Raw genomic sequence first — 24,558 nt, 5'->3', positions numbered from 1 at the left:
TCCTTTGATGTCTTGAAAGACGTGATCAACCGTCCACAGTCGCAACAGCCTGTATATCAATCTCAGTCTCAAGCACAGCAGCGATTTGATAGTGTGTTCACATCGACTCCGGTTCCTGGCTACATGGCTCGCACGCCTAGCAAGCGTACGCAACGAGCCAAGGCTCTTTCTGCCATTCCGTCCATCAAGCCTGTGCGCAGAGAAGTCGTGGTCTCCACTACCCCAGCACCCACACGAAGCAACGATAACATTCAAACACCTCAGGTTACGCCCTTCGAACGCAAGATGAGGAAGGGGGGATATGGAAGTTCGATGGGAAGTGGTGGTGGTGGTGTCGACTTAGCTGAGGAAAGTTTCACTCCTGCTACTTTCAGGCGAACTAGGTTTGGAGGAGTGCCTAGTTTTGGTGGTGTGAATGGTAATACAACGCAGCAGACAGGGAGGAGTGTTAGGTTCTTTGATGTTGGAGAGGTTAAGGAGGATCCAGATGACGCCAGGTGAATGAGATGATGTTGATGTTTTATATCGTTGTTTCTCTTGATACCCCAATTATCTTGTTGTTCCATCATCCCTGGTCCTGCTCTCCTCTTCCACGGTGTTCTTTTCACTTTTTTTCCTCTTTTTTCTCCCTTCTCAATCGTGAAGCATGCGACCCTGTCTATGTAGACATTTTCATCTTTTTCTTCCTATACTGATTAAAGCTGAATCAAAGTACCCCAAATCAGAGTCTAGGTCTTTCTCCGCCGACTATGAACAGTTTAGCAACTTTATCACAACTCGATGGGCTTCTTTGTGACTCCGAGCCCCTCTATGGTGTTCGGGTCCGCACTAGCATTGTTATCAGCATTCAGTAACTGCAAAAACCTTGTCAGAAACATGCAGGAAAATAAAGACTTACATCGATTGTTTGTTTAGCTTTTCTTAAGTAGCTTTCTTACAAGTAGCATTAGAAGTTAGATGGAATTCAACCGCCCACGCATGGTCTACCGCGAGCCATGAGCCAAGGTAAGAGCATAGCATCTGTGTGTTTGCATGATACAATTTGAGAAACATATTGATGTAAGATGATTCTCTCTGCAACAACGTCCGATATGGTCTAGTGGCTAGGATTTCTCGCTCTCAAACAGTTGTACCTTCTACAACGATCAGGTCCGAGGAGGCCGGGGTTCAATTCCCCGTGTCGGAATTTGCTTTTGCTTTTGCTACTTTTGTGTAGAGGGGTTATAGGTTGGATGAGGTGATGATGGTATGGTTGCAGTGGGAAAACTCTTTTTTTTCGCGTTGCGAAGTTTTGGATTTTATTCTTTTTGCGTTGTTGCGTGGTACATAAGCTCTTGATACGGGCTTGGACCATAAGGGAAAAAGGATGACGATATCATCATATCCAAAGACAATTTTTGTATCAATAGATCTTCTTGAAGAAAAGCTCTCAGCATCACTTCTAAGCATTGACATAGCCTTGTCTAGATTTTTGACGATGCAATATGGTACAGTAGCACAATTACACTTCGAGAACGACAAAAGAAGAATACGAGGAAAATTAGTCTTGCCTTGCACATCCTATACACAACGAACGCCTGTATATGCATCATTCCTAAGCTCTAACCTCCCAACACCTGATCTTCCCCTGCTCGTTAGCAACAGCCAACCCATCACTGCCAGGCGCAAACGCAACACCCGTAATCCTGCCCAAAGGTGTATTGCTAGTAGGCCAATTCTTGAAGACCGTGCAAGTAGGCAGATGAACAATTCTCAACGCATCTTTCTTCCATCTCGAAGCCATGACGAGCATTTGTCCGTCAGGAGAGAATGTAAGGTGCGAGATTGGGGTAGTGAGGTTATCGAGGGCGCGGGTTGGTTTAGGAGCAGAAGGAATGGGAGAAGCGAGAGGGTCTGTGGAAGAGGAAGAAGCGACTAGCCAGGCACGGCGATCGTAGATGTTCACGACACCGCTTGAGCTGCCGACTGCAACCCAACGGTCTTTGCCAATAGGTGAGCCGGCGTTTCCATTGTCGCCGCCGAGAGTGATGGTGGTAGTGCCCACGGCGCCTTCATCTGTCCAGCGGGCTACTGCGCGCTGCTCGTCGATGTTCCACTCTGTGACTTCGCCGTTCTTGCCTGCGATGCTCATACCGCGGCTATCGCGCCACCAAGCAAAGTCTGCAATGCCGTTGTTGCTTTCTACGCGTACTTGACTGGCCCATTGCAATGTGTATGCGTCCAGAATGTTGATGACACCGCCACCTTTACGGGCACTACCGATGAGAGCCATACTGCGACCATCGGGAGAGAGTTTGAAACGCTCCATACTGCGCTGCTCGTGTTGGTGACCGTAGACACGGGCGATCTTCTCCACTTTACCAGTTTCGAGGTTCCAGACGTGGAAATAGCGACGACGGGCGGAGAGGAAGATGCGAGGATCGTTCGGGTGGAATGCAGTTGTTGTAAGAGGGGTCTTGCGGATATGCAGAGAAGTGAGGAGGGGATTGGCTTCAGGAGCTGGAGGGGAAGCGACAATGTGGTGGAGGTAGAGAGTGGATGAGGGCCCAGAGGAGAGAAGCAGAGGAAGTTCGGGGTGGTACTGCAGGGAGGTGATGGCTGAGGGTTGGGTGGTGCCAATGTCCTTTGTGCGTTGGATATCGATGACTTCGGGTCGCAACTTGCGCTTCTTGTTCTCTGTTCGTCTTACGAGGCCTCCTCCTTGTAGCAGTTTGCTGAGCGGTTCGGCCGTGACGTCGTCGTCTCCCTCTTCATCGTCCATGTCCATATCTTCGTCCGACTCAGCATCGAGGTCGTCGTAACTGAGTCTACGCTTCTTTCTAGGTCCTTTTTGAGCGGCTTCGACGGCCCAGTCTGGTACGGGGTTGAGCATCTCGTAGCTGTGACAATGTTAGCCATGTTGTTGGTGTGTGGTTCAGCAGGATTGGCGTACTGTTTGCGCAAACGACGAACGTATTCCTTGCCAGAAATGACATCCTCAGCTTCCGTCCTCTTCAATTTGCGCAGTCTCGGTACCGAAGCCAGCGACACAACCATTCTCTCGTCGTCGCTGTCTTGCCACGCTGCACCGTCTTCCTCTTCTCCCTCCTCTTCAACAGCTGGCACAGGCTGTAGGTCGGTTGATGCGCCGACATCAGTGAAGAACAAGTCCGCATCTGCAAGACCTCCATATGTTTGGTCGTCTCCAGAAGCAGCGGCGCCTTCCTCAGCTGAATCCTCGTCGTCCAGTCCAGTCTCGAATCCAGCTAGTCCAGCTCTGAATCCCATGCTATCGCCAAACACAGCCCTTTCCAACTCTTCCTCAGCAGCATCTTTGTCGTCCTCGCTCATGTCCATATCGTCCTGTCCAGCTGCGGCGTCGTATTGCTCCATGTCTGACATGTCGCTGGCCGAATCATCCTGCACTGGCGCCGACTTCCTAGCTGGCGCAGCAGCCTTTGCTTTCACTCCGTTTTGGCGATTGTCCTTCTTGTTTTTCGTTCGCGCCATGGTGTTTATAGTAATTGTGTTGCGATCAAGAAATGTTCATGTCAAAAATCTCCAACCTCCAAACTCGGACATCGGAGCCCTGCAAAATTCCGCCGACCTTATCGATAAGCTTCAACGTTAACCTTGCGTTGGTGAGACAAAGAAAAAAGAAGAATAAATACGGGTACAACATCACACTTGAGCAATTTCGCAAGGTCATAGAATATGTTCAGACAGATACGAAATTATTATTGTTGCGCTTTTCAAGCTATCATGCCAAAATCCTCCTCGTTGAATCCTTTAATCACTCTCTCCACCACTCGAGCTCTGCTCGCTGTGCAGCTGATTTACTTCAAAGACATTGCCGCCCACCAGTGGACGTTACACATACAGCGAAAAGAAGAGATTTTAAACGACTGAAAGTGTCATCTAGTTTAGATGACAAGAGCCGCGGCTGCCAGTGCAATGGCGTAACCAGACAGACTCAGCATGCTGGCAGCGCCAGTGTAGGTTGTGGGTGTCATTGAGCTGACCGAGCCAGTTCCCTGAGGAGCAACTGGGGATGCGGCGGTGCCGTTGCCATAAGGACCGACGGCGCTGCTTGCAGGGGCTGCAGGTGCCACAGGGGCAGGAGCAGGTCGTGAGTAGCTACTGTCGAAGGATGAGCCATCCTCAGGGCAGTTCCAGTACTCAGCACTGTAACCACCCGGCTTGCCGGCAGTCACACTGGTAAGAGCAGTGAAAGCACCCCATTGAGGGAACTCGTTTTCGCTAGCTGCAGGAGTAATGGGAGCCGAAACGACATTGAGCGAAAGATCGGGCACATCTGCGACATTGACCTCGCCGCCCTCGTACTTGGCCACTCTCCATTGGAGGTTCTTGCGAAGATATGGCTCGACGTGGGCAGGAAGCATACTTTGCAACTCCCCACTCTCGAGCTTTCCGAGAAGAGAGGTGGTCAGAGGAACAGTGCCGGTGATCTTGAGATCCATGTCTGCCATGTGGTTGTTGTCTGAGGGCATGTTGGAAAAGACGGAGTAGGTACCAACAAGGTTGTGCGAGAGTTGCAGCTCCTCAGTGGAGTTAGTCGAAACGTTGCCCAAGAACACGTAAACAGCGTACGATCCGTTCATGGCGAACTTCTGCGATACAATGTTGCAAATGTACTCATGGTGGAAGTCGTCGGTACCGTTTGCGCTGACAGTGGTGTTGAGGTACGGTCCGCTGGTAGTGTTGTCACGCTTCCACCAAGGGCTCCAAATGTGGATAGGGCCGTTCTTCAAGATGTTAAGAGGCTGCCATGTAGGTTGCCAAGGCTGTCTGGTTGACCCTCTGACGGGGGCGGAAGGTGCTTTGGGAGCCGCAGGGGCAGGAGCAGGAGCAGGAGCAGCAGGAGCTGAAGGAGCAGCGGGTGCCTTAGAGCTTGAAGTAGCTGCAGCCGCTCTAGATGTTGAGGAAGCTGAGGGAGTCGAAGAAGACGAGGGGACTGCTGAACTAGCAGAACTGCCTGACTTTCCAGCGTTGGCACTTGCAATAGCATCAGCGGAAAGAGCGTTCTTTCCGTAAAGCATGTTGATTGATGCACGAACGCTAGAAGCAGAAGCACCGTTCTGAAGCTCAGGGTAAGTGTAACCAAAAGTAGTCATGTCACGAACACCGGTTGAGGTCCAGTTAGTGCCGGCCGTGTCCTTGAAGAAAGGAGTCAGGGCTGAGTCTTCATCGTTTACAGTACCAGCGGGGTATGTGAATGTGCTTCCGACTGCTGCGAGAGGCTCAACATAGGTGTCAGTGTGGAGAGTCTGCCACAATGCAAAACTGCGATCGACCATACTAGACAATGTTAGTTTTCGTCGTGCTGAGGACATTCAGCCAGGTACTTACACATGGTGCAACCAGAACACGGGATCAAATGCAGCGTAGTCGAGATAGGTCATGTGTCCATTGTTACCAACACTTGAGTGGATAGCATCGTGAATCGACTCAAGGCTGTCGGCATTCGTAGAGCTAGAACTGATCCAAGCCGAATCACCAAATTGACTGAAGTTGTTGTAGTTGGTGTAGAGGTTGTATAGACGATCACGGTAGTTCGATTGACTGTTGGCGAAGATGTTGTTGAGCAGGTTATTTTGACTGCTTGCAGAGGCATCCCATGACGTGGGGTATCTCTTGGTAACATCCCAAGATGCAAACTGTTTGAGGGGTCAGAAATCGCCGTTGACATGGCAAGGAACAATTCTTACAGGATTGTAGACCATATCAGAGACTGATACAGGGTGGAAATCGTAACGGAAGAGAGGGTTGGGAATAGTCTGCACACCTGTGGGTGTGGTGACGGTAGCCCATTGGTCGCTTAGAAGAGTAGGGAATGCTTTGCAGCTAGAGCAGGGGATTGCAGCCCAGTCCCAGTATGGGAAACGCCAGTTTTGAGCTGCGGCAACGTACTTGTCTCTAGTCGCACCAGCGGGGAAAGACTGCGCGGCTTGTTGAACATGCTTATAAAGCTCTTGCTGTAGACACAGCATAATCAGCAGGGGACTCGTATGTCTGTAACACAATTACGAACCTCGATAAGGGCCAGGTAAGGTCTGTGCCATGGTAGGAACAGGTTGGAAGTGTGAGTGCAGTAGCCACCGCCAAACCCGGGAGCGCTGCCGATACCATCCCAAGGAACGTAAGGTCTTCCATGAATACCTAAACACGGATGAGTCAGAAATCAAGACCGTAGAGTATATCTTTGATATACATACCGGCGATCTGATAGTAGGACAGAGGGTCCGACTGGTCCATCTGCATGAAGCTGCGAAGACCAAGAAGGAAAACATTGAACATGTCGGGGTACTGTTGCTGCATGGTACGAAGCTCCATTCTGACCTGGATGCCGTTTCCAGTGACTCCAGTAACAGGAATTTTTCCTGGCGATTGACGAGTCTCAAGACGCTCAGCGTTCATGAGATTGCCATTGGTGTTGACAAGATCACCCTCAACATCAGGCTGCATGGAGGCAGCGACATGTTGCAGGGCTGATGAGCCCAATAGAGCTGCACCAATAACTCCTTGAAAACGCATATCGGATTGTTGTAAAACGAGTGTGGTGTAAGGAAGAGAGTAGAATGCCGAAGCAAAAGTAGCTATGCACCTTCTTGAATCGTGTCAAGAGATGTGTTTGCTCAGGAAGGACCGTGAAACAACGTCAAAGTGTTTCTGTCACTGGAGTTGTTTGACCTTTCAAGGCCCGTCGAGCTTGAATTAGAAATATTAATAAAAGAGGGTGGCTGGTTCTAAACGAGAGAATGCAAGGAAATGGAAATGGCAAACAAGGGAAACTGCAGCGGAAGGGTCGCTCCTGTCAATTGAGAAGCAGAAGGAGCGGGAGAGGGCTATAAGTATGTATAGCAGTAGCAGATTTCACATTGAGATGGTGGTGGAGATCAAAAGGTGGCTGACTTTCCGGAATGGATAATCGGAGATCATGATAGCGTCCTCAAGACCACCGCCAGGCACGCAGAGAGCACGGTGCGTATACGAGTCGAGCATGCGGGAGCCATGATTCTCAGTAAATTCGTACACATTACACACGGGAAGCATGACTAGGTAGGTCTGATTGTGAGACGGTGGTCGCAGAGTTAGCCCTTAGGCTGGACCACTCGTTCATCGTGCATCTCAGGCAAGGTGGATTCCGAAAACAGATCGGCTAGTGTGACCGAAGCCCAGGGGTCACTGTACCTGAGACGCGATATGATACAAATGTAGCTAGTGCTTGGACAAATTGTTGTTTGGGCGATGAACAGAGGGAAGAAGAGACGTGGGTGTTTGCATTGCACGAAAGCCAAGCTTGTGCCGCACCTTCCAAGCAGCGAAGCCCTTTCTGGGAATTCATTTCGCTTCGCTGTTTCGGGGCTTGCCACTTCTTGGTTGCTGTGTCGCACGAGGGAAAGCTTCTCGAAAGAGGATGTCTGAGACACTTAACATTGTGAATCTTGCTGATTTGAGAACACGAGAGATGAGTAGACCATCTGACCTGATTGCATGCGGCTATTTCGCTGTAGCTACCCTCGCACAGACGATTCCAGATACAGAACCTCTCTCTGCACTTGGTACCCTGATCTATGAGGATGCCTTTGGGAATAAGACAGCTCGGCTCTCGCTTGAGCTTGACTCTTGAGGCTGTCATGCCATAAATACACACGGCAAATGCGTAGCTGTCTGTGCTGTTGAGTCGTTGTTTCGTGCATCTCTGTCGTCCCGCGTTGTTTCTTCTTGAGTTCCGACCAGCATGAAAACGACCACATCTTAAGACCACGAACACCAAGCGACACTTCCCTCGTGCGAGCCAGGCGCAGTGAAAACTGCCGACATATCCACCCTGGCATTGATACAGCAGAACGATCGACAAAACTGCTTTGAGCAGGCCGCTTAGCCATCACACAAGGCCCATGTTGTGATACGAATGGTCAGGCCATGTGTAGGATGCAAGGCATCCTCCTTACATGGGTCTCGTTGATCGTGAACAATGGACCCGCTTCTTCCAAAACCGCGAACAAAGCAAAGCTTGATGAATAGTTAGTCCGGTGAAACAAGACACGAACGAAGACCGGGTCATCTGGCAAAGAACAAGCGGAAAGCATGGTTATGCAAGGGGGTCATGCTGCTCATGGATACGGCATGGTGGCTATATTGGTGAAGCCAGTCGAGCTCGACCTGTACAGCTTTGCGCGTGCCACTGGACGGCAGAGCGTGATTTTGCAGGAATAGGTCTCCGCGTCCGTCACTTCCAGTTCTTATCTTGCAGCGACTTGAGGCGACTTGAGGCGACGTGAGCCGTCAAAATCTATGGAGCCAAGGACTTATAATGCATATCGATGGATGGTTTTCTCTTCTTCAACGTTCCGCGTCAGCGAAAGCATCAATGAAAAAAAGAGTGATAACAAGAAATGTTGGTTGTTTCCAAAAATTCCTTGACGATCGTGAGACCATCAAGAGCAGTCAGTTGATAGTTTTCAACTAGCAAAAACACGATCTCGGACGAATCCTCACTGATACGCGTAATGCCCGTGCACTTGGATAACCAGAGGAAGATGGAGCGCGAGGAAGAGCGAGATTTTGTAGCTGCGCGGCGGGTGCGTTGATTATGTAAGCAGGCATACGGGGTCTTGGCATTCGAGTGACTGGCGGAGCGTGTTGGTCTGTCGCGTCTCAGCGCAACCAAGAATTCATGTGAACGAGGCCTCGAAGTCCATCAGAGCGGCATTTCACGAATCCGGGTCAAAGACCTACACGGAGATTTCATCGCATACAGAGCCTGTTGACTTGCGCTCCACGCTTCTATCTACCAGTCATAGTCGAGATCGTCCGGCGCATCGACGCGTTGCGCAATGCAAGCCAGTATGGCAGACCCCAGCTTTGGAGTGCCTGCACAACTTGTCAGTCAATGTGCTTCTTCTGTCTAGCTGTCTCTCACACTGACCTGTGATGGATAGTTGCCCCATGTTCATCTCATCTCGGGCCACAAATACCCCTTCTCTCCGCAACTCGGCATCGATGGCGCATATACCTACCTCTTCGAGGCCCCCAAGGTTGTCAAGCAGGTTGCGCCCATGTCATGGCAGTACATCTCTGCTCCACAGGATGGTACCGTCTTCTTGACCTGGATTGGTGGCCGCATGCAGAACCAATTCCCCACTGATGGCTACGTCTGGGTTGACCCCGAACAGCGGTACACTCAGGACTTTGGAGGCTACGTATGTCGCATACACTCCTTGAACCAAGTCCCAACTCACTAACACTCGTCAGACGTTGGAGATTGCCTTCCACAACAGTGGTTATCGCCCTGGAGTCGACAGTGTGACCAGCCACTCTCGCAGACGATACCGCTTCATGTCCAAGAACCCTAGCGTTCACGCCCTCCCTCCCGATCCAAGTCTCTGGCTTGTTCACTACAGCCAAGCTGACCCCCAGAATTGCTTCCCCACAGCCCAATTGCCTCTGTCGCATCAATCGCGCCAACAACTGGCCGAACGTCAATGGATCGAGTCTCAAGGCCGTCTGGATCGCCAGGATTTCATGCTGCATGACCGCGAAAAGTGGCCCCAGCTCAGTATGCCTGGTCGCGCTGCTGTACCTGGTGTGCCTGCATACAACCAGAGCATGTATCAGCAAAGCCCTATGGCTCACATTGGCAACCCTCGCTTTTCCGGCAACTTTTACCAGCAAGCTCAACAAGGACCTGCGGGCCCTTCGCCAGCTAAACGCGCGCGACAGCACCCACCTGCCCACGCCCCTGCAGCGGCCGCTGCTCTAATGGCTCAGGACACCAGCATCGAGGACGAGGAGAATGTCCTCCTTGGAGACTTGCTTGACCATCTAACCCAGCGTGATATTAGTCTGACTCGCTATATGCAACACCACGACTGGATGGACGAGGTCTATTCGTCACCTTTCGCTACTGGCCAAATCATCCCTATGGATCTCGGTTTCGGCCTGATGGGCGAGCTAGCTGGCCTTACCGAAGGCCTGTTTGATACCCCTAACTCAGCACTGGAAAAGGTTGAGCCCAAGTCTAAGGATACGCCAGCTGCATACAAAAAAGTCACATCAGAGCAATTGCAAGAGTTTGAGAAGCGTATTCAAGCACACAAAGAGAAGGAGCAGGATGAGATTGCGCGTATGAAGGAGGAACACGCCAGAAGGATGGACAGTCTACGCAAGAGCAAGAGTCTGGTCAAGGCCGAGAAGAAGTTGAGAAACGCTTCCTGGAAGCCTTCAAGCTCAAGCAATGAGTTCTGGAGGCTAGAGAAGACAAACGATCAGGACGCCAACCAGATCGTTGAGCAGGTGGAAGAACTGCTGGGCGGCTCAATCCAGGCACAAAAGGAGGCCACCATGATCAGTGAAGGAGGATACCGCAAGGAAGAGAAGAGGACGCCGCCCGCCGATGCCGATATGACTGGAACGCAGTTGGATGGCGCAAGCCTCGACGCTGCCCAATCTCTGCAATCCGCTTCAGGTGCTCCTGCCGAATCTGCTCCTCAAACCGAACAACCGCAACTGCCAGCTCAAGGGATGCCTGCCGCTCCTCAAGCAACTCAACAACCTTCACAACCCGCCGTCTCCAATGTGCCGGATACCAATATGGACAATATGGAGTCGATGGACACTGGCAACTTCTCGTTACCAGACGACATGGAGCTCGACACGGGTCACTTCAACTTCGACACACCCAAGACAGATGTTCAAACCCCAGGCACGTCAAACTGGCCTGGTCAACAAGCGCCAACCCAACCGCAACCACAACAGACCGCCAACCCGCAACCAGACGCAGCTAACCCGACAAGTGGTGGCGACCTCTACGGTGCCGGTGGGGACGCAAACTTTGGCGACTTCGATGCAGGAGACGGTTTAATCGATTTTGAGGGTGGCGCAGGCGGGGACATTGATTTTAGCATGGACAACTCGGCGTTTGGTGACGCTTTCCATGGCACCGAGACACATGGAGATGAAGGTACTGGTGAGGGACAATAGAAGAAGAACCCGCTAGAGGTGCCCTGGTTCAGTTCGGAAGACTGGCCTGACATGGATTATATAAGGTTCTGTGCTTGCAGGCGTCGTTCAGTGATTTAAGAAAGCCACCTGAATGTTCATGGCCATACCGCAGCTGTAGTTGACTAAGGTGGTTTTGTTCGAGAGCGATCTCAGGGTGTGAACTGTCAAAGTGTGATTTAACAAGGGTTCGTTTCTGTTTATCCCAAACTGATGTCTCATTGTATAGATAGACAAGCCTCTGTAACCCAGTGAAGAACGGGGAGATGCGAGGAGATGGAATGCACAACGCCTGCTTTCACACCTAGGCGACTACAGACTTACAAGCCAGAAGCCTACAAGATGACACGAAGCTTGTTACAAATCTCACCAAAGTGCCTGCCTATATGCTAAAGAAAGTCTCAATGCAGTTATAGAAATGCACAATACTTTTGTAAAGGAGGTGGTCTCCATAGAGAGGACCCTTTCGAGGTCATCTCAGTGGCTAGCCCCGTACTCAAGTTATGACATCTACCAAAGCATAGAGACTAGCCACAAATAAGAAAAGAGACGACCACGATATGTACGTAAACATAGGAGACCATCACTATGATACTATAGAACAAAGCCAATATAATAATTATCCCATATCAACCTTGAGTAGAGGGATTTTCATCCTTCAAGCAAAAAAAGAAACAAAGACTGTCGTAGGCAGGAATTGAACCTGCGACCTCCCGATCCTTGAGAGAGAGAGTTTTAGGAGCTTAGGTAAGCGGTATTAGGGATTTAGGTGGGCGAATTAGGAGCTTAGGTTACTGGATCGGGTGTGCTGACCACTGCACCACCACGGCTTTTTTTTTTTTTTTTTTTTTTTTTTTTTTTTTTTACGGGGGGGGGGGGGGGGGGGCGGGATGTTGAGGTTGGAGTGTATTGTTGAGGTGTATATAATCGGGGGGGGGGGGGGGTCTGAAGGGCACAGAAATCTCTCGAATATATAGCTTAATGGCTATAGAGAGTGGTGACAACGAGCTCGCAGCAGGAGAGAGCCTGCAGACTGAAACATCAATAGCTTTTTGTGACGGGAGACAGCTGATGCTTTGGTCAGTCTCACCTAGTGGCCATCAACTTTTGTGGGAGGCAGACACCATCTGTTGCGGAGGAATATGCAACCCTGAGAACTTCGTCAAGCCTCGGTAGCTCCTTCATATCACATATTGACGAAGCCGTAGAAGAAACTTCTCGCTTTGTGATCTGACGAGAGTCCGGCGAAAAATAGGCATCTCTCGAGAGTAATCTCGATAATTGCTCATTGATTTCTGATTGTTGTCAAGTGTATCGTCGATTGCGGCCTGAGGTGTGACTTCGCCGAAGTTAGGGGTAACGTCAGTGGATTTTGGAGATAGATCAGGAAAGAACCACTCACTTCAAATGTCATCTCTTCCATGTATCTTGCCTACCTCTACTGATTCTGATTGCCTTATGATTTGGCTAGATTGGCTTTCTTTCAGCAATTGAAAGTGCGATTAGATTCTAGAGGGCCTTGGTTTAATCATTGGATAAGCGGAACTTTTGAGTTCTGTTCTCTCTTGCTAGAGATAGAACACTCCGCTCGTAGAAGGGGGTTACCTAAGCTATTACAGCGGCTTGGTATTTGGCCTGTATCTGTGTATGCAACTTTTCGAATCTAGTATAGATGTCAGTAGACTTTGTTTTCGACAAGCACATAAACGAAAAAGCAAAGGACTGTTCTTGATGAACAAATTTAGAATTCTTGATATCAACTGCCTTTGACCTTGACTGAGACCCAATTCTTAGGCTTGACAAGCCATTCAAGTCCAGTAAGATCGCTGGTGTCAAGTTCGCGAGCAACCTCCCAGGCGCTTCTGATGCAGTCATTGACACCGACACCCCTGACCCAGTTGCCAGCAACCCGCAGACGGCCAGAGTAACGCATTGAGAGCTCGTCGTGGAACCGCTTCACTCGGTCCTCAAAGCCTACAGTGTACTGAGGGATACAATTGTGGTTGAGATTGACCGAGTGTGCTGCAGGTTTTTCTGTGATACCAAGGTGCCTTCCGACGACAGACTCTGCCATTTGAAGACCTTCTTCCTTGGTGGGATAAGATGACCAGCCATTCCAGAAGTGACCTCCCAACATGACTGTGAGCTTGGTTCCACGATTGGATACAGTGTCTTGCATAGGCCCAACAAAGTCCTTGTCGCTTGGTGTTGAAGCAGAGTAGGCAGTGTCAAATGTGACGCCTAGTGCACGCTCTGGGTTCTGATCGATGGGAATGTCAAGAGGGATCAGGTACCCAAAGCCAGGGGGATTGAGGTTTGGAGTTCGGTAATACAGGTTTACGGTCATCACAGTTGGTGTTGGGCAGACAGGCAAGTTCAGAAAGTCGCGGTTCATCGAGGAGGCGACCCTTGATGTCGTGTCAGGCGACAGGGTAGAGATCACATGTGTGTGTTTGTGTTTTTCGAGAGATTGTTTCGTCGAGTGCTTGGCTTCCAGCTTCACATTGTGCTCGGTGTTTTTGACATCGGTGATCTCTTGGTTCAGTTGGAAAGTCACATTTGATTGTTGCTTGAGGGACTCTTCCAATTTGTCGACGAGCTGCTGGATACCATGACGGAAGGTAAAGACATTTGATCTTCGGAAGTTCTTCCGAAATTCGGAACTGAATGGATATGGTTGTTTCATGGCGTTGATGAAGTCGATCTCCTTTGCAGGAATCTTTGCTCCTTCAGCCATATTGTGCACTAGACCGGCGAGAATACTACCGTGTTCTTCTTCCAGTCTCCAGATGCTAGGGAACAAGCTTTTCATGCTAAGTTGGTAGATGTCACCAGCGTAAATACCATGAACGACGGCTGACATGACTTGGTCAACCAGCCTTCGACCGATACGTCGAACAAAGAAGTCACCAACAGACTCATCGGTCACACTAGGATCTCTAGCAGAGACGGAGGGCTCGAGCAAGACACGAGTAAGAATTCCCTTAAAAGCTGGCTCGGAGGTAAGAGCATAGATGAAGGCACTCAAATTGGCTACAAAGCCTTTCTGAGGGTCAGGTGCAGGGACTCGAACAATATGATCGGGATAGTAGATGTAGCGATTGGTTGCAGCGGGAGCAGTCTTGAGAGTGAAGATAGTGTCGTCCTCAAGACCGAGTTGGTTGACCAGACGAGCGGTGAGAGCACCATTGCCAGCGGGTCGAAGTGTCCTTGGTCCCTTCTCAAAGAGGATATGACCATCATCTATTTCCACCTTTTCTGTGTGCAACCAGCCTCCCAGCCGCGGCGAGCTTTCGTAGATGGTGATTTTGCGATTGGGGTTCGATCGAGCAAGATAGTGTGCGGTAGCGAGACCAGTAATACCTCCGCCTAGAACAGCAACATCGTTCGGTTCAGCCGGCAGACTATAGCACCTACATGACAGAGTGAGCTCTTGCGCTCAGCACAATTGCATTGAACCGCGCTCACCTTGTTGCCGCAAATCCGGAAGGAGCTATCGACCGACGCGAGGTCGCTCTGACAATTTTGTTCAACCCATGGCGCCTGTTCAGCATTTCTCAATCGCTATATCGTCCTATCAACAGGAACTGACTGTAACCAAAAGGCACAGCGAACCTGATGTGATTGACGATTGTCGACTCTGGTGTGGTCCGAGACTCAACAAGCACGAACCAATCACCACATCGTCATCTCAGCCCCACGCGAGACCACACCACTTTACCGACCACCTCGGACCCTCTTCTCCTTCTCCGTAATTTCCACTTATCAATGTCATGGAGCTGAGCATGAAGCTCGTTTGATACAATTTCACGTTCGGATCCTTCTTTTAACGACATACAGTGAGCTTGTCAGCCATCAATATGCACGGGTCTAGATGAGAGGAGGTCGAAAGCACGTCTCCATGGCTGTCGCTCGACTTTCAAAAGTATTTTGTAACTTTATAGGTAACAGTTTCGCAGTTCTGCCACAGGAAAGTAGCCCATTTCCTCTTCTCGACTTTCAATCTTTTCGAAAGTGTCTCAGTCATCTCGTATCTATACTTGCCAAATGCCAATGGCCGACACGGCTTCAACGTCCGACGGAATGAGATTGGCTTCTTGGTGTGCCAAGTCCACAAACACGGTTATGTCTGTCCTACGCCGAGTATACGCATGTATAACCATTCGCTTCTTTGAACAAGTGGCGTCACTAAATAGGTCGAAGATGGCTTCTGGATTAGCATGTTTCTCGGCTGATCCCTACGCACCGTTGGATCTGAGACTTCGAATTGTCCAGCCAGGAGTAAAACGTTTGAATCGTCCAGGCACACACGAGCTGAACAACTGGAGAGCTACAACGGTTTCGTAGCCACCCTTAAAGGGTAAAAGAGAAAAACGCAGCCATGTCCAGTTTACCTTTTGTTATTACTCGCGCCTTAAAGTCCTACGGGACCACTAATCGACGAACGTGCCGTCGTCCTGAAGAGACACCATGAAGGTCACAAACTTCATATGGTGGCTCTCATGGTCAAGCCTGCTAACCGCTTCTCCCTTGGAAGAGCGTGCAGTCAGCTCTTCGGCATGTAGCAATGCTCAGGTCAAGGCTTTACAATCGAGCAATGCTGGCTGCTATTGCTCTTCGTATCTTCAAATCCCAGTTTCGACTGTCACAAAAATTACGACCCTCACATCAACGATACAAACGACAACTACGCAGAAGCAAATAATGACCAAGTCAGTGAAAATCTACGCCTGCGGACGTCTTTCTAACAAACTTATAGAATATTAACCAATAATGTCAAATCAACAATAACAACACGGACTGTCACAGCCAGCCCGCAAACTGGATATACTACTTTGACGAAGACTGTTACTGTAACACCTCAAGCTCGATCACTGCGTAGACGGAAGCATCTCAGTCATACCATGAATTTGGTCGAGAGAGCTGCTGTCTCAACATGTGCTTCACCCGCGGTGGTCAAAAGCATGAACAAAGCGGCTATCTCAAGTGCTTGCAAATGCCTATCGATAGCACCTCGTCGGACCACCATCACCAAGACTACTACGAAGCGTGTTACTCAAGTCTCGACCAAGATTGTGAGCTCTACTGCTCTTCGAACCACGACCGTTAGATCTAGTCTCACTGCAGTAGCGACGTTCACGCCACCCCTCAAATTGGTCACTCGAACCCGGGTGGTTGTGGTGACCGCAAAGACTTCTACATCGAAAACTTCTACGTCAACGAAGCCCAGGGGCACTTCAATCAGCTCTGTGCTAGATAATGGCGCAGCTCGGTCTTCATCAAAGACATCCAGTCGACCAACAAGCAATCTTTCGGCGACGCCATCGTCGAGCCGTCTGACAGTTGACAGTCAGACGTTCAGCAGCAAGTCATCACACTCTGCCTCAAGCAGTAGACTCGCCACCACATCCTCAACATCGAGCAGTACTGTGATTAGTGCTCAACCTATCAGTTCGTCCAGCGATAAGCTACCTAGCTTTCCTAGCAGCAGTCAATTCTCAAGCAGCAAGCCTAGCAGTACGACATCCGAGTTTCCTAGCTCGACAGCTGGTGTTGCCGAAGTGCTGAGCACGACGCTAGCGAGTTCGACAGACAAGTCGTCCAGCAGACTCTCCAGCAACCCAACAAACAGGATGTCAAGTGTGTCTTCACCCTCGTCCTCCAGCAAGCTGCCAAGTACTAGCTCAAGCAAGACTTCGGTTATGTTGACAAGCAGTTCCACCAAGAAATCAAGCAGTAGCACAAAGACAACGACTTCTGAAACAGCGTCGATCAGAGCATACCCTCCGGAGGGACCACTGTACACACCCAACACAAACGCATGTGCTTCGAGAACTGCAAAGTCTTTGACCAGCTCAAGTACTCGAAGCAGAACATCATCAACATTCACTTCGAGCAGATCTGCCATGAGTTCTTCCTCGATATCTTCGTCAAGCAAATCTCTGTTGACTTCTTCCACCTTTTCCTCGTCAAGCAAATCATCAACATCAAGTTCGATGCGAAGCAGCTCAACGCCGCGATTCAGCTTCCCATCGAACAGCACAATGTCATCATCTACGACTTCAAACCCACCATCAAGCTCAACCTCCACTGCTCCAGTCAACAGATTCACCTACGACGACGACTCCTCAGCCAACGACACATCCCCAGCAGACAACACCACATCTTTCTCCAACTCAACCATCCCTATCTCCCTCCTCAACACCTCTCTCCAAAACTTCACGCCCAATCAACCATTCTACCTCCAATCCCTGTGCACGTCTGGTCTTGAGATCAGCGGCCTCTACGCAACCCTAATCCCCACAAACTCCAACCCAGCACTGCAATTCACTTCCTCGCCCTCCCTAGCAACCCAATTCTCCCTCTCCACCTCTGGCTACCTCTACGTTCTACCTCCTTCTTCTGCCTACCCCTGGCAATCCTACTCTGACGAAAAACTACTCGCGAACATCGACGCCTCGGTAACAGAGATGGATTTCTTCTTTAACGAGAAAGAAGAGATTGATGCTATTGGAGCTGAAATGCCTGTTTGTGGTGTTGATGAGGATGGCGTGTTGCAGTGTAAGACAAGCCAAACGAATGAGGTGTTGTATTGTGAAGGAGAGGGCACTGTCAAGATGGCGGGTTGTGTGTTGGAAGGTTGTGATGCGGCTGAGTTGGCTGTTGTTTATGTTTAGATGACTCTGCTTTCTCACAAGGGGTTAAAGATTGCTTTTGTTTTGCATATAATTTTGCATATAGAGGGAAGGACATGGATACCTACGGGACATAGAGCGAAGGGATACGAAAATACGAACAGGCACGGAACAAGAACTTTTTTTTTACATCTCAATTGTCTAGTGTTCAAAAGCTGGAGTCAGGTAGTATCCAGAGATGGTTATAGCATTGAGACCATCATCAATAGATAGGCTTAGTCGATCTTGAGCGAGCCATAAATCCTATACACAAATGCCCACGTGGCGACAAATCCAATCGTGCCTATGCAAAAGTCAGCATCTAAAATCATGACAAGAAGAACGAGAGCAAGAGAACTCACCAGTCAGAACAAACCACAATGCACTAATCAACGCACTGTACCCCAAGTACAACACTCCCGACGTCCAAGAGGTGAAACTCAATGCTCGCACCCAATAAAGCATGGCATACAAGAAGACGTAAATGGCAGATGCGCCAGAAGTGAAGAAGGCTCTCCACTGCCAGTGGTAGTTCTCAGCGCAGAGAGCAAAGTAAACCATCAGGATGGTGACAGCAGCAGAAGTCACAATCATGAGACCATAGCAGAGGAACAAGAAGCCGAACATGTAGTAGATACGGCTGAACCAGATGCTGCTAATGATGAAGTACAGCTCGAGGAATATAGCTCCAAACGGAAGAATGCCGACCAGAAGCATAGAGGGCAAGGGACGTAGGTATCCAGTCGATGGTGGAATCTGGCGAGGAATTTGGTTGGTACGGACAGGAGGTGTAGACTCAGCAGCGCGGAAACCCAGCCATGAGCCGCCGACAGAAAGAGGCACGGAGATGAGGAACCAGATGCTGACGAGAGCGAGCATGGTGGTGAATGGCACGGCTCCAGAAGATTGACGCGCCCAGACGAACAGGTTGAGAAGGAAGAAGACAGCAAATACAGTGCCCGGCACGAGGAGGGGCGTGTAGGCGATGTTCTGCTTCCAGGATTCGCCGTGGAAGAACTTGTAGACACGTGCCGAGATATAGCCTCCCACGGCGCCAAAGAAGGTGTACAGCATGACCATAACGGTGGTCAAGGACCCACGATTGGAGGGAGACAAGAAGCCGAGTAGAGCAAAGGCAATGGTAAAACCGGTCATCATGAAGAGCTGGGCGCCGTTACCGACCAGAATCGACAAGACCATAGGATATCTCGGTGGACGGAAGACATCACCGTGCACAAGCTTCCAACCTGAATCTTCCTGCACCGTGTCATCCAAGCTTGTACCACCAAAGTCATCAAGACCCAAGTCATCAAGGCGGTTATAACGGGCAATATCCTTGCGCAGTGTTCGGATAAGAATGGTTGATACCATGCCGACAAGAGCAACGACGATGAGGGCGGAGATGGTCAGCGAGACCCAGTGGATACGTGGATCATAGACGTGGAGGTACTTGTCCCAGCGAGTGGCGAATGAGGTAGGAGAGGGTACCCAGTAGACGCTGTAAGTCCATACAATCTCGGTAGCATCCTTCTCGGACAGTATGACGGGGTGAGCGATATCACCACACTCAACCTTGCCATCATCAAGTAGCTTAGAGTCGATGGAAGATGCCGGCTCGACCAAGACGCCTACGACACGGTAGTGATCCTGAGAGGCCTGATGGTACTCGACAAAGATGTTGTAGTGGTTGTTGAGGACAGGAGTCTGGGTGTCGGTGCCATGAACCTGACCCAGAGCGAAACCAGGACTGTAGAAGATGGCTTCGTTGGCATCAATCATCTTCTGAGCAGCAGGCAGGCCGTCGATGTTCCAGTTGACATTGTAGTTCTGCAAGATACGGGCATTGACAAACTTGGCATCGCGAGGCTGGAAGGTCTGCTTGCCGCATACAGCCTTGCAAGACTCGTTCTTGCCCATGTGTAGTTCTAGTGGTGAAGTCTGGATTCGGTCTCCGAACAGGATGCTTCCCAAACTCTCGCTCTTTTGCTTAGGGCCGCCTTCGGGCTCACAGTGGTGGAAGGCATGGTGGTAATAGTCAAAGGCGAAGACAGATCGGACTTGGGTGTCTTGTTCGGATTGCGAGGGCGTGAGACGGTTGACTGTAAGCGGTACTCGATCGCCGAGTTGATAGTTCGTTGGGGCGACTCCTGGAAGATAGAAGGATGCTACGCTGGAGGGACCTGCCACCAACAATGCACAGAGCGACAAAGACAGCTCCGAGAAACGCATTGTGCCACCTATTCGGCTGTGATCATCAACTTGCGCCGGGCCTTCGGTCTATTGTGGTGCTGCCTTCACGAGACGACAATTCAGTGCAGTTTGTATATCCGCACGATATTGAATGGCACGTTCGATTTTGAAAGAATGCTACCAGAACAAGAGAGCAGGGGCTGAAGACGGCACAAAGGAGTCGCTCTCCTGGACCTACCCAGCACGACTGCCATGGATTGGTCTGGGGAGAGCTGACGCTTGGGCCAGAGACATGACGAAGCCGCGTATGCTCATCATAACATCCTTGTACAACGTTCTCTCCATCCTATCCGAGTTGGAAATATCATGTTCTCATTTAGGATAGAAGTGTGTGCTGCTGTTTCTCCAGCACCGCGCGAGAATGTCCTAGGTAACCACATGCTTGCCCCATGATTCGTCTAAGGAAATGAAAGAGAAATGCCCATAACCATTTTCTCTACACCAGTCCGTCGTATAGAGACAGCGCCGAAACAATCGTCTCGTCACGCTTGGAGCCTTCCTTGAACTCGGCCATGTCCAGACTGCCGTTCTCATCCTTGTCCATCATGCGGAAGATCTTGCGCACTCTCTTCTCTGGTGTGTCTTCGTCCTCGGGCAACTTGACCATCGATCCAACCTGTCGTCGCATGTTAGCACTTGTTCTTGGTCTTTGTAAGTCCGAATTCCTCACCATCTTGTAGATAGCCTCAACAATCGCCAACATCTCATTATAGCTGATCTGCCCGTCTCCATCAATGTCGTATAGTTGGAATGCCCAGTCCAGCTTGTCCTCCATCTTGCCTCTGCTTGTTACACTCAAGGCGCAGATGAACTCTTTGAAGTCAATCGAGCCTGACTTGTCTGCGTCGAACACATTGAAGACGTAGTCGGCGAATGATGACGGATCTCCGAACGGGAAGAACTGCTTATAGATCTTCTGGAACTCCTCCTTGGTGAGCATGCCCGAAGGACAGTCCTTGAGGAAGCCTGCATAGCCGTCAGTGGCATGCCTCTTGTGGCTGACTTGATTCTTATCTCACCCTTGTACCATTGCTGTAATTCTTTCTTGTCGAAGTGAGTGGCCTTCTGGAGATCGCTGAGCTCCTGTGCCGACAACTTGCTCTGACTAGTGTGTGGGTGCAGCGTCAGCGTGTCTGTCCTCAACGATATGTGCGATATTTGACAGTGTGTTCCAAGCTCTTGCTCCAGATGGTGAATGGCTGTACGAAGTGCTGTGTCGCGGTTGACTGCATAGTCCAGATAGCTCTCGGAGGTGTGACGCGGAATATGCTTGGGTCGTGATCTGGCATGGTTGGCGGTCGCAAGGGCGGTTGCAACATCACTGGTTGGCGAGGAGGAGTTGTTGTCATCGTCATGCTTGGTCGAGTTCATTGTGTTGGCGATGGTGATCTGGTTGGCGGGTGACGATTGAAGTCGATGGATGCTCGCGGAGGCATTGGTCAAGCAGGAGGAAGTACGAGTCGAGGCGACAGAGTACGAGCCATCACCAGAGGACAGAGCAAACAACACGAGACAAAGAGGTACGGGGGCTGTTACTCACGACTTCCCCATGCTGCGCCTTTGGAATGCTGATCTTTTGTCTGTGGCAGTTCGTCTCCAATGATTTCGGAAGCTGCGACTGTTGAATCACGGAATCGGCAGAATGGTGTTTAGGATGATGATGTGGTTGTTGCAAAGAGGATGGGAAAGCGCATGGGTATCAGGCCTGCCGTCGTTGTATAAGGGTGCTCGACTAGCGCGGGGCTGTGGTGGTGGCTGTGAAAGCCTCACTTTCTGTAGAGCCGCCATGACCTTGTAAGAGCTCACAAACTTGCTACAAATACCCGCCCCCACTTGTTTGACCACTATTACCGCATCCACTCATTCTCGTCGCTTACAAACAACCATGTGCTTGAGCCTGCAGACAGCCTGCTTCCGGCGCATGTCCTCGTGCTCAGTACGACACATCATGACAAGCATGCGACCATGTTTGTAAGCATGGCTTGAACAGTCGTCGGATTAATCACGAACCAGCAATTTTTGTGAGAAATGTAGGGATTGAAAAAGATTGATCTAAGTGGTCGCTGAAATGCCATGATCAAAAACTGATCAACATGAAAATATGTCTTTGCGGTATTGACAGAAGAAAAGAAACGAATCGCTTGCAAAGGAAACGAATAACAGATGAAACACGTATGCTCAATAACAATCGTGCAGATGCCTCGCTCAATGGTCATGGCGGAAGTCAAACTGTCCGAATTCAATGTCGGGCAATCTTGGCTCTCGCGATGCAGGACTATTGCTTCGGTCTCTGCCACCCATACTGGCTGCGCCAGAGACAAGGCCCTGTTGACTCTCGTCCCGCGAAAGTTCTGGTCTTCCTGCATACACGCCATTCGATTTCTTCGATAGAGGGTCATATGCAATCTTGCTCTTTGTCGTGCTGTTGAGCGAAGGAGACACAAGAGGTGCCTTTTTGTATTCGGACACTTGCGAGCCTGCACCCTTGTACTCTGTGAGTTGTGTAGGGTCCATGAGCAGAGAGTTGCGAGCGTCCAGAGGTGTGAGATCGTCAAGATCACGGTTGAGTTTTTCTGGTACAAAACGTCAGTCAAGGTCATCAACAAGCCGTTCATCTCAGACTTACCAGCTTCCTTTCTCTTCTGACGGTGAGGGTTGGCGCGAACACAAGTGATGATTGCGTTAACAGCGATCAGAATAGCAAGTACTCCGGTCAGGACAGATTGCACAACGATCAGAATGAGGCCTGTCACAGTCTTGGTTGTCTGGCTGATGCCCAGCTCTTCAACAAAGACGAGCACGCAAATTACTGAGATGACACGGACAACCTGAATCGTGATGTTGATGACGTTTCCGCTCTTCAGTGAGTAAGGTCTTGACCAGATGAGCAGGACGAGCATAATACACTCGATGGCGATCTGACCGATGGTCTGGACCAACCCATGTCCGTTGGCTCCAGCAATCAGAGCATTCTTGGCGAAAGCGTAGACAATCGAAGGAATGAACAACCACCAGTATCCTTTCTTGAAGTTTTCGTAGAGGAAGGCGTATCTGACCCAGGTCTCCTTGTGCTCAAACAGCATGCTTGCGTCACCGTCCATTTTCTTGTATTGGTTGGCTTTGTGCCAGATTGTGAAAGCAAAGAATCCAAGAATACCTGTAAAGATGGCCCATGTGATTCCAGCGAGTACCTTGGCTGCCCACGAGTCGCCATTGGTAAATTGGTACACGCAGTAAAGAGTCCAAACACCATAAGCAAGCATGACCAAGTTGGTAATGGTCTTCGCCAGACGCCACCAGTAACGCTTGCGGAAGCTGTTCATGGACTTGGGAAGGTTTCCCATGAGTGCTAGAGCTTCGAGGATGACCTTGGTGAGCAAAATTCCGACGGTAATTGCAGCAATGACAATGGCGAAGAAGAGCAGAATGGTCATAAAGGTGTTTCCTTGAGGGATGGAAAGCTTCTCAACATAAGCTTGGATACCGTGGACGTAGTGCATGGGTCTGCTTTCGGTACTTGTGCTGTTGCCAGAGCTTGTCGAATTGCCAATAGCTGTTGTGCTGCCATTAACACTAGCGGTGAAGTCTCTGGCATACAGGAACATGGTGTCGACGCCGCGTTTGGTGAGGTTGCCGAGATTGCTACTCGTGCTGTCATCGACCAAAGTGACATTTTGCAAGTAGTTCCAGCTGTCAGTTGTCAGGTTTCCGCCAGTTCCAGCGCGAAAGTTGTCGATGGTCTTCTGCATGCTAGCCCAAGGAATGAGACCAGTACTGAAACCAAAGTTCTTGGAGAAGCTGCGATAGATGCTAGGATATGTGACACTGAGCATACCATTTGTAGCGATACCTTGGAACCAGCCAAAGGTCTCTCCAAACGTAGGACTTGGTGAAGCTCCGCCGACGTGGAAACCACCGACCACAGCACCAAGAGCAGATATACCCAGAGCGGCGCCAGCCATGCCAGCGGCAACATATGTAACTGCTGGAACGTTCATCGACTTTCCATTGCCGACAGTTGACTGAACACAGGCAAGATCTTGGTTTGGGTCGTCTTCGGCAAATAATTCGAGCTTGGCTACACCATCCAAGTCTGGTACGTTGAAAGCGATCGAAGGAATCATACTTGCGAACTGGGAAGGAACGGTTTGACTGCCTTGCGCGGCAAAACTTCCAGCGGGTACTGCGAACCGACAAGTTAGCTTTACACTAGAGATCATTGCTTGGAGGATACCCACCAGGACAAAGCTGTTCGACGTAGGTGCCAGCATCGCAAGGATTGAAAGGCTTCTGGTAGACCTCCCTTCCATACGCAGTGACCACTATCTTGGCTGTGACATTTTGTGACTGAGAACTGCTTCCTGCAACGTTAAACACAACCAAGTTTGTCGTTCGGTCGAATTGAACATCCAAGGCTTCGACCTTGATTGTGGGATTGGTCGAACACAGACTGAATCCTTGAGTGGACAGAATATCACCACCCAATACTCTGGCCGGCAGAGTGCTGAGCAGTGCAAGTGGCAAAGTCCATGAGACCACCGGAGACCACATGGTCGTTTTTGTGTAAAGGCAAGACCTCTTTATGCGATATCAAGTTTCCAAACTTTTAAACTTTCAGGGGTTCGAAGCC

The 24,558-nt window shown here is 50.1% G+C and overlaps 8 protein-coding genes across 8 annotated transcripts; 2 read left to right on the top strand and 6 right to left on the bottom strand.

Moving 5' to 3' along the window:
- Window positions 1-1,594: 1,594 nt before the first annotated feature.
- On the bottom strand, window positions 1,595-3,330 carry M437DRAFT_58132 (WD40 repeat-like protein; the record flags this gene model as incomplete). The annotated part of the gene is made up of 2 exons (XM_041023347.1): window positions 1,595-2,879; window positions 2,933-3,330. 2 exons carry the CDS (start codon window positions 3,328-3,330, stop codon window positions 1,595-1,597), a joined length of 1,683 nt encoding a protein of 560 aa, XP_040875893.1.
- Window positions 3,331-3,902: 572 nt separating this feature from the next.
- M437DRAFT_58426 (Di-copper centre-containing protein) lies at window positions 3,903-6,417 on the bottom strand (the record flags this gene model as incomplete). The annotated part of the gene is made up of 6 exons (XM_041023399.1): window positions 3,903-4,692; window positions 4,981-5,298; window positions 5,350-5,657; window positions 5,709-5,975; window positions 6,032-6,159; window positions 6,216-6,417. 6 exons carry the CDS (start codon window positions 6,415-6,417, stop codon window positions 3,903-3,905), a joined length of 2,013 nt encoding a protein of 670 aa, XP_040875892.1.
- Window positions 6,418-8,948: 2,531 nt separating this feature from the next.
- M437DRAFT_18466 (DUF1750-domain-containing protein) lies at window positions 8,949-10,383 on the top strand (the record flags this gene model as incomplete). The annotated part of the gene is made up of 2 exons (XM_041018958.1): window positions 8,949-9,206; window positions 9,259-10,383. Coding segments are annotated over 2 exons (1,383 nt in total), but the record flags the coding sequence as incomplete, so codon positions are not given.
- Window positions 10,384-12,760: 2,377 nt separating this feature from the next.
- M437DRAFT_78632 (Protoporphyrinogen oxidase) lies at window positions 12,761-14,694 on the bottom strand (the record flags this gene model as incomplete). The annotated part of the gene is made up of 3 exons (XM_041027023.1): window positions 12,761-14,417; window positions 14,473-14,547; window positions 14,684-14,694. 3 exons carry the CDS (start codon window positions 14,692-14,694, stop codon window positions 12,761-12,763), a joined length of 1,743 nt encoding a protein of 580 aa, XP_040875890.1.
- Window positions 14,695-15,474: 780 nt separating this feature from the next.
- On the top strand, window positions 15,475-17,681 carry M437DRAFT_69541 (uncharacterized protein; the record flags this gene model as incomplete). Its single annotated transcript, XM_041025297.1, has 2 exons — window positions 15,475-15,716; window positions 15,764-17,681. The coding sequence occupies 2 exons, from the start codon at window positions 15,475-15,477 to the stop codon at window positions 17,679-17,681; spliced, it is 2,160 nt and encodes a 719-aa protein (XP_040875889.1).
- Window positions 17,682-17,914: 233 nt separating this feature from the next.
- On the bottom strand, window positions 17,915-19,907 carry M437DRAFT_88135 (endosomal P24A protein-like protein; the record flags this gene model as incomplete). Its single annotated transcript, XM_041028766.1, has 2 exons — window positions 17,915-17,982; window positions 18,041-19,907. The coding sequence occupies 2 exons, from the start codon at window positions 19,905-19,907 to the stop codon at window positions 17,915-17,917; spliced, it is 1,935 nt and encodes a 644-aa protein (XP_040875888.1).
- Window positions 19,908-20,364: 457 nt separating this feature from the next.
- Window positions 20,365-21,479, bottom strand: M437DRAFT_78630 (neuronal calcium sensor 1; the record flags this gene model as incomplete). Its single annotated transcript, XM_041027022.1, has 4 exons — window positions 20,365-20,544; window positions 20,599-20,894; window positions 20,948-21,033; window positions 21,469-21,479. The coding sequence occupies 4 exons, from the start codon at window positions 21,477-21,479 to the stop codon at window positions 20,365-20,367; spliced, it is 573 nt and encodes a 190-aa protein (XP_040875887.1).
- A 654-nt stretch (window positions 21,480-22,133) lies between these two features.
- On the bottom strand, window positions 22,134-24,479 carry M437DRAFT_78629 (DUF907 domain-containing protein; the record flags this gene model as incomplete). Its single annotated transcript, XM_041027021.1, has 3 exons — window positions 22,134-22,501; window positions 22,555-24,111; window positions 24,167-24,479. The coding sequence occupies 3 exons, from the start codon at window positions 24,477-24,479 to the stop codon at window positions 22,134-22,136; spliced, it is 2,238 nt and encodes a 745-aa protein (XP_040875886.1).
- Window positions 24,480-24,558: the final 79 nt, after the last annotated feature.

This window comes from Aureobasidium melanogenum, assembly GCF_000721775.1.
Source record: "Aureobasidium melanogenum CBS 110374 unplaced genomic scaffold scaffold_28, whole genome shotgun sequence".
NCBI classification, from domain to species: Eukaryota; Fungi; Ascomycota; class Dothideomycetes; order Dothideales; family Saccotheciaceae; genus Aureobasidium; species Aureobasidium melanogenum.
This window is presented reverse-complemented; position numbering and strand designations above follow the sequence as displayed.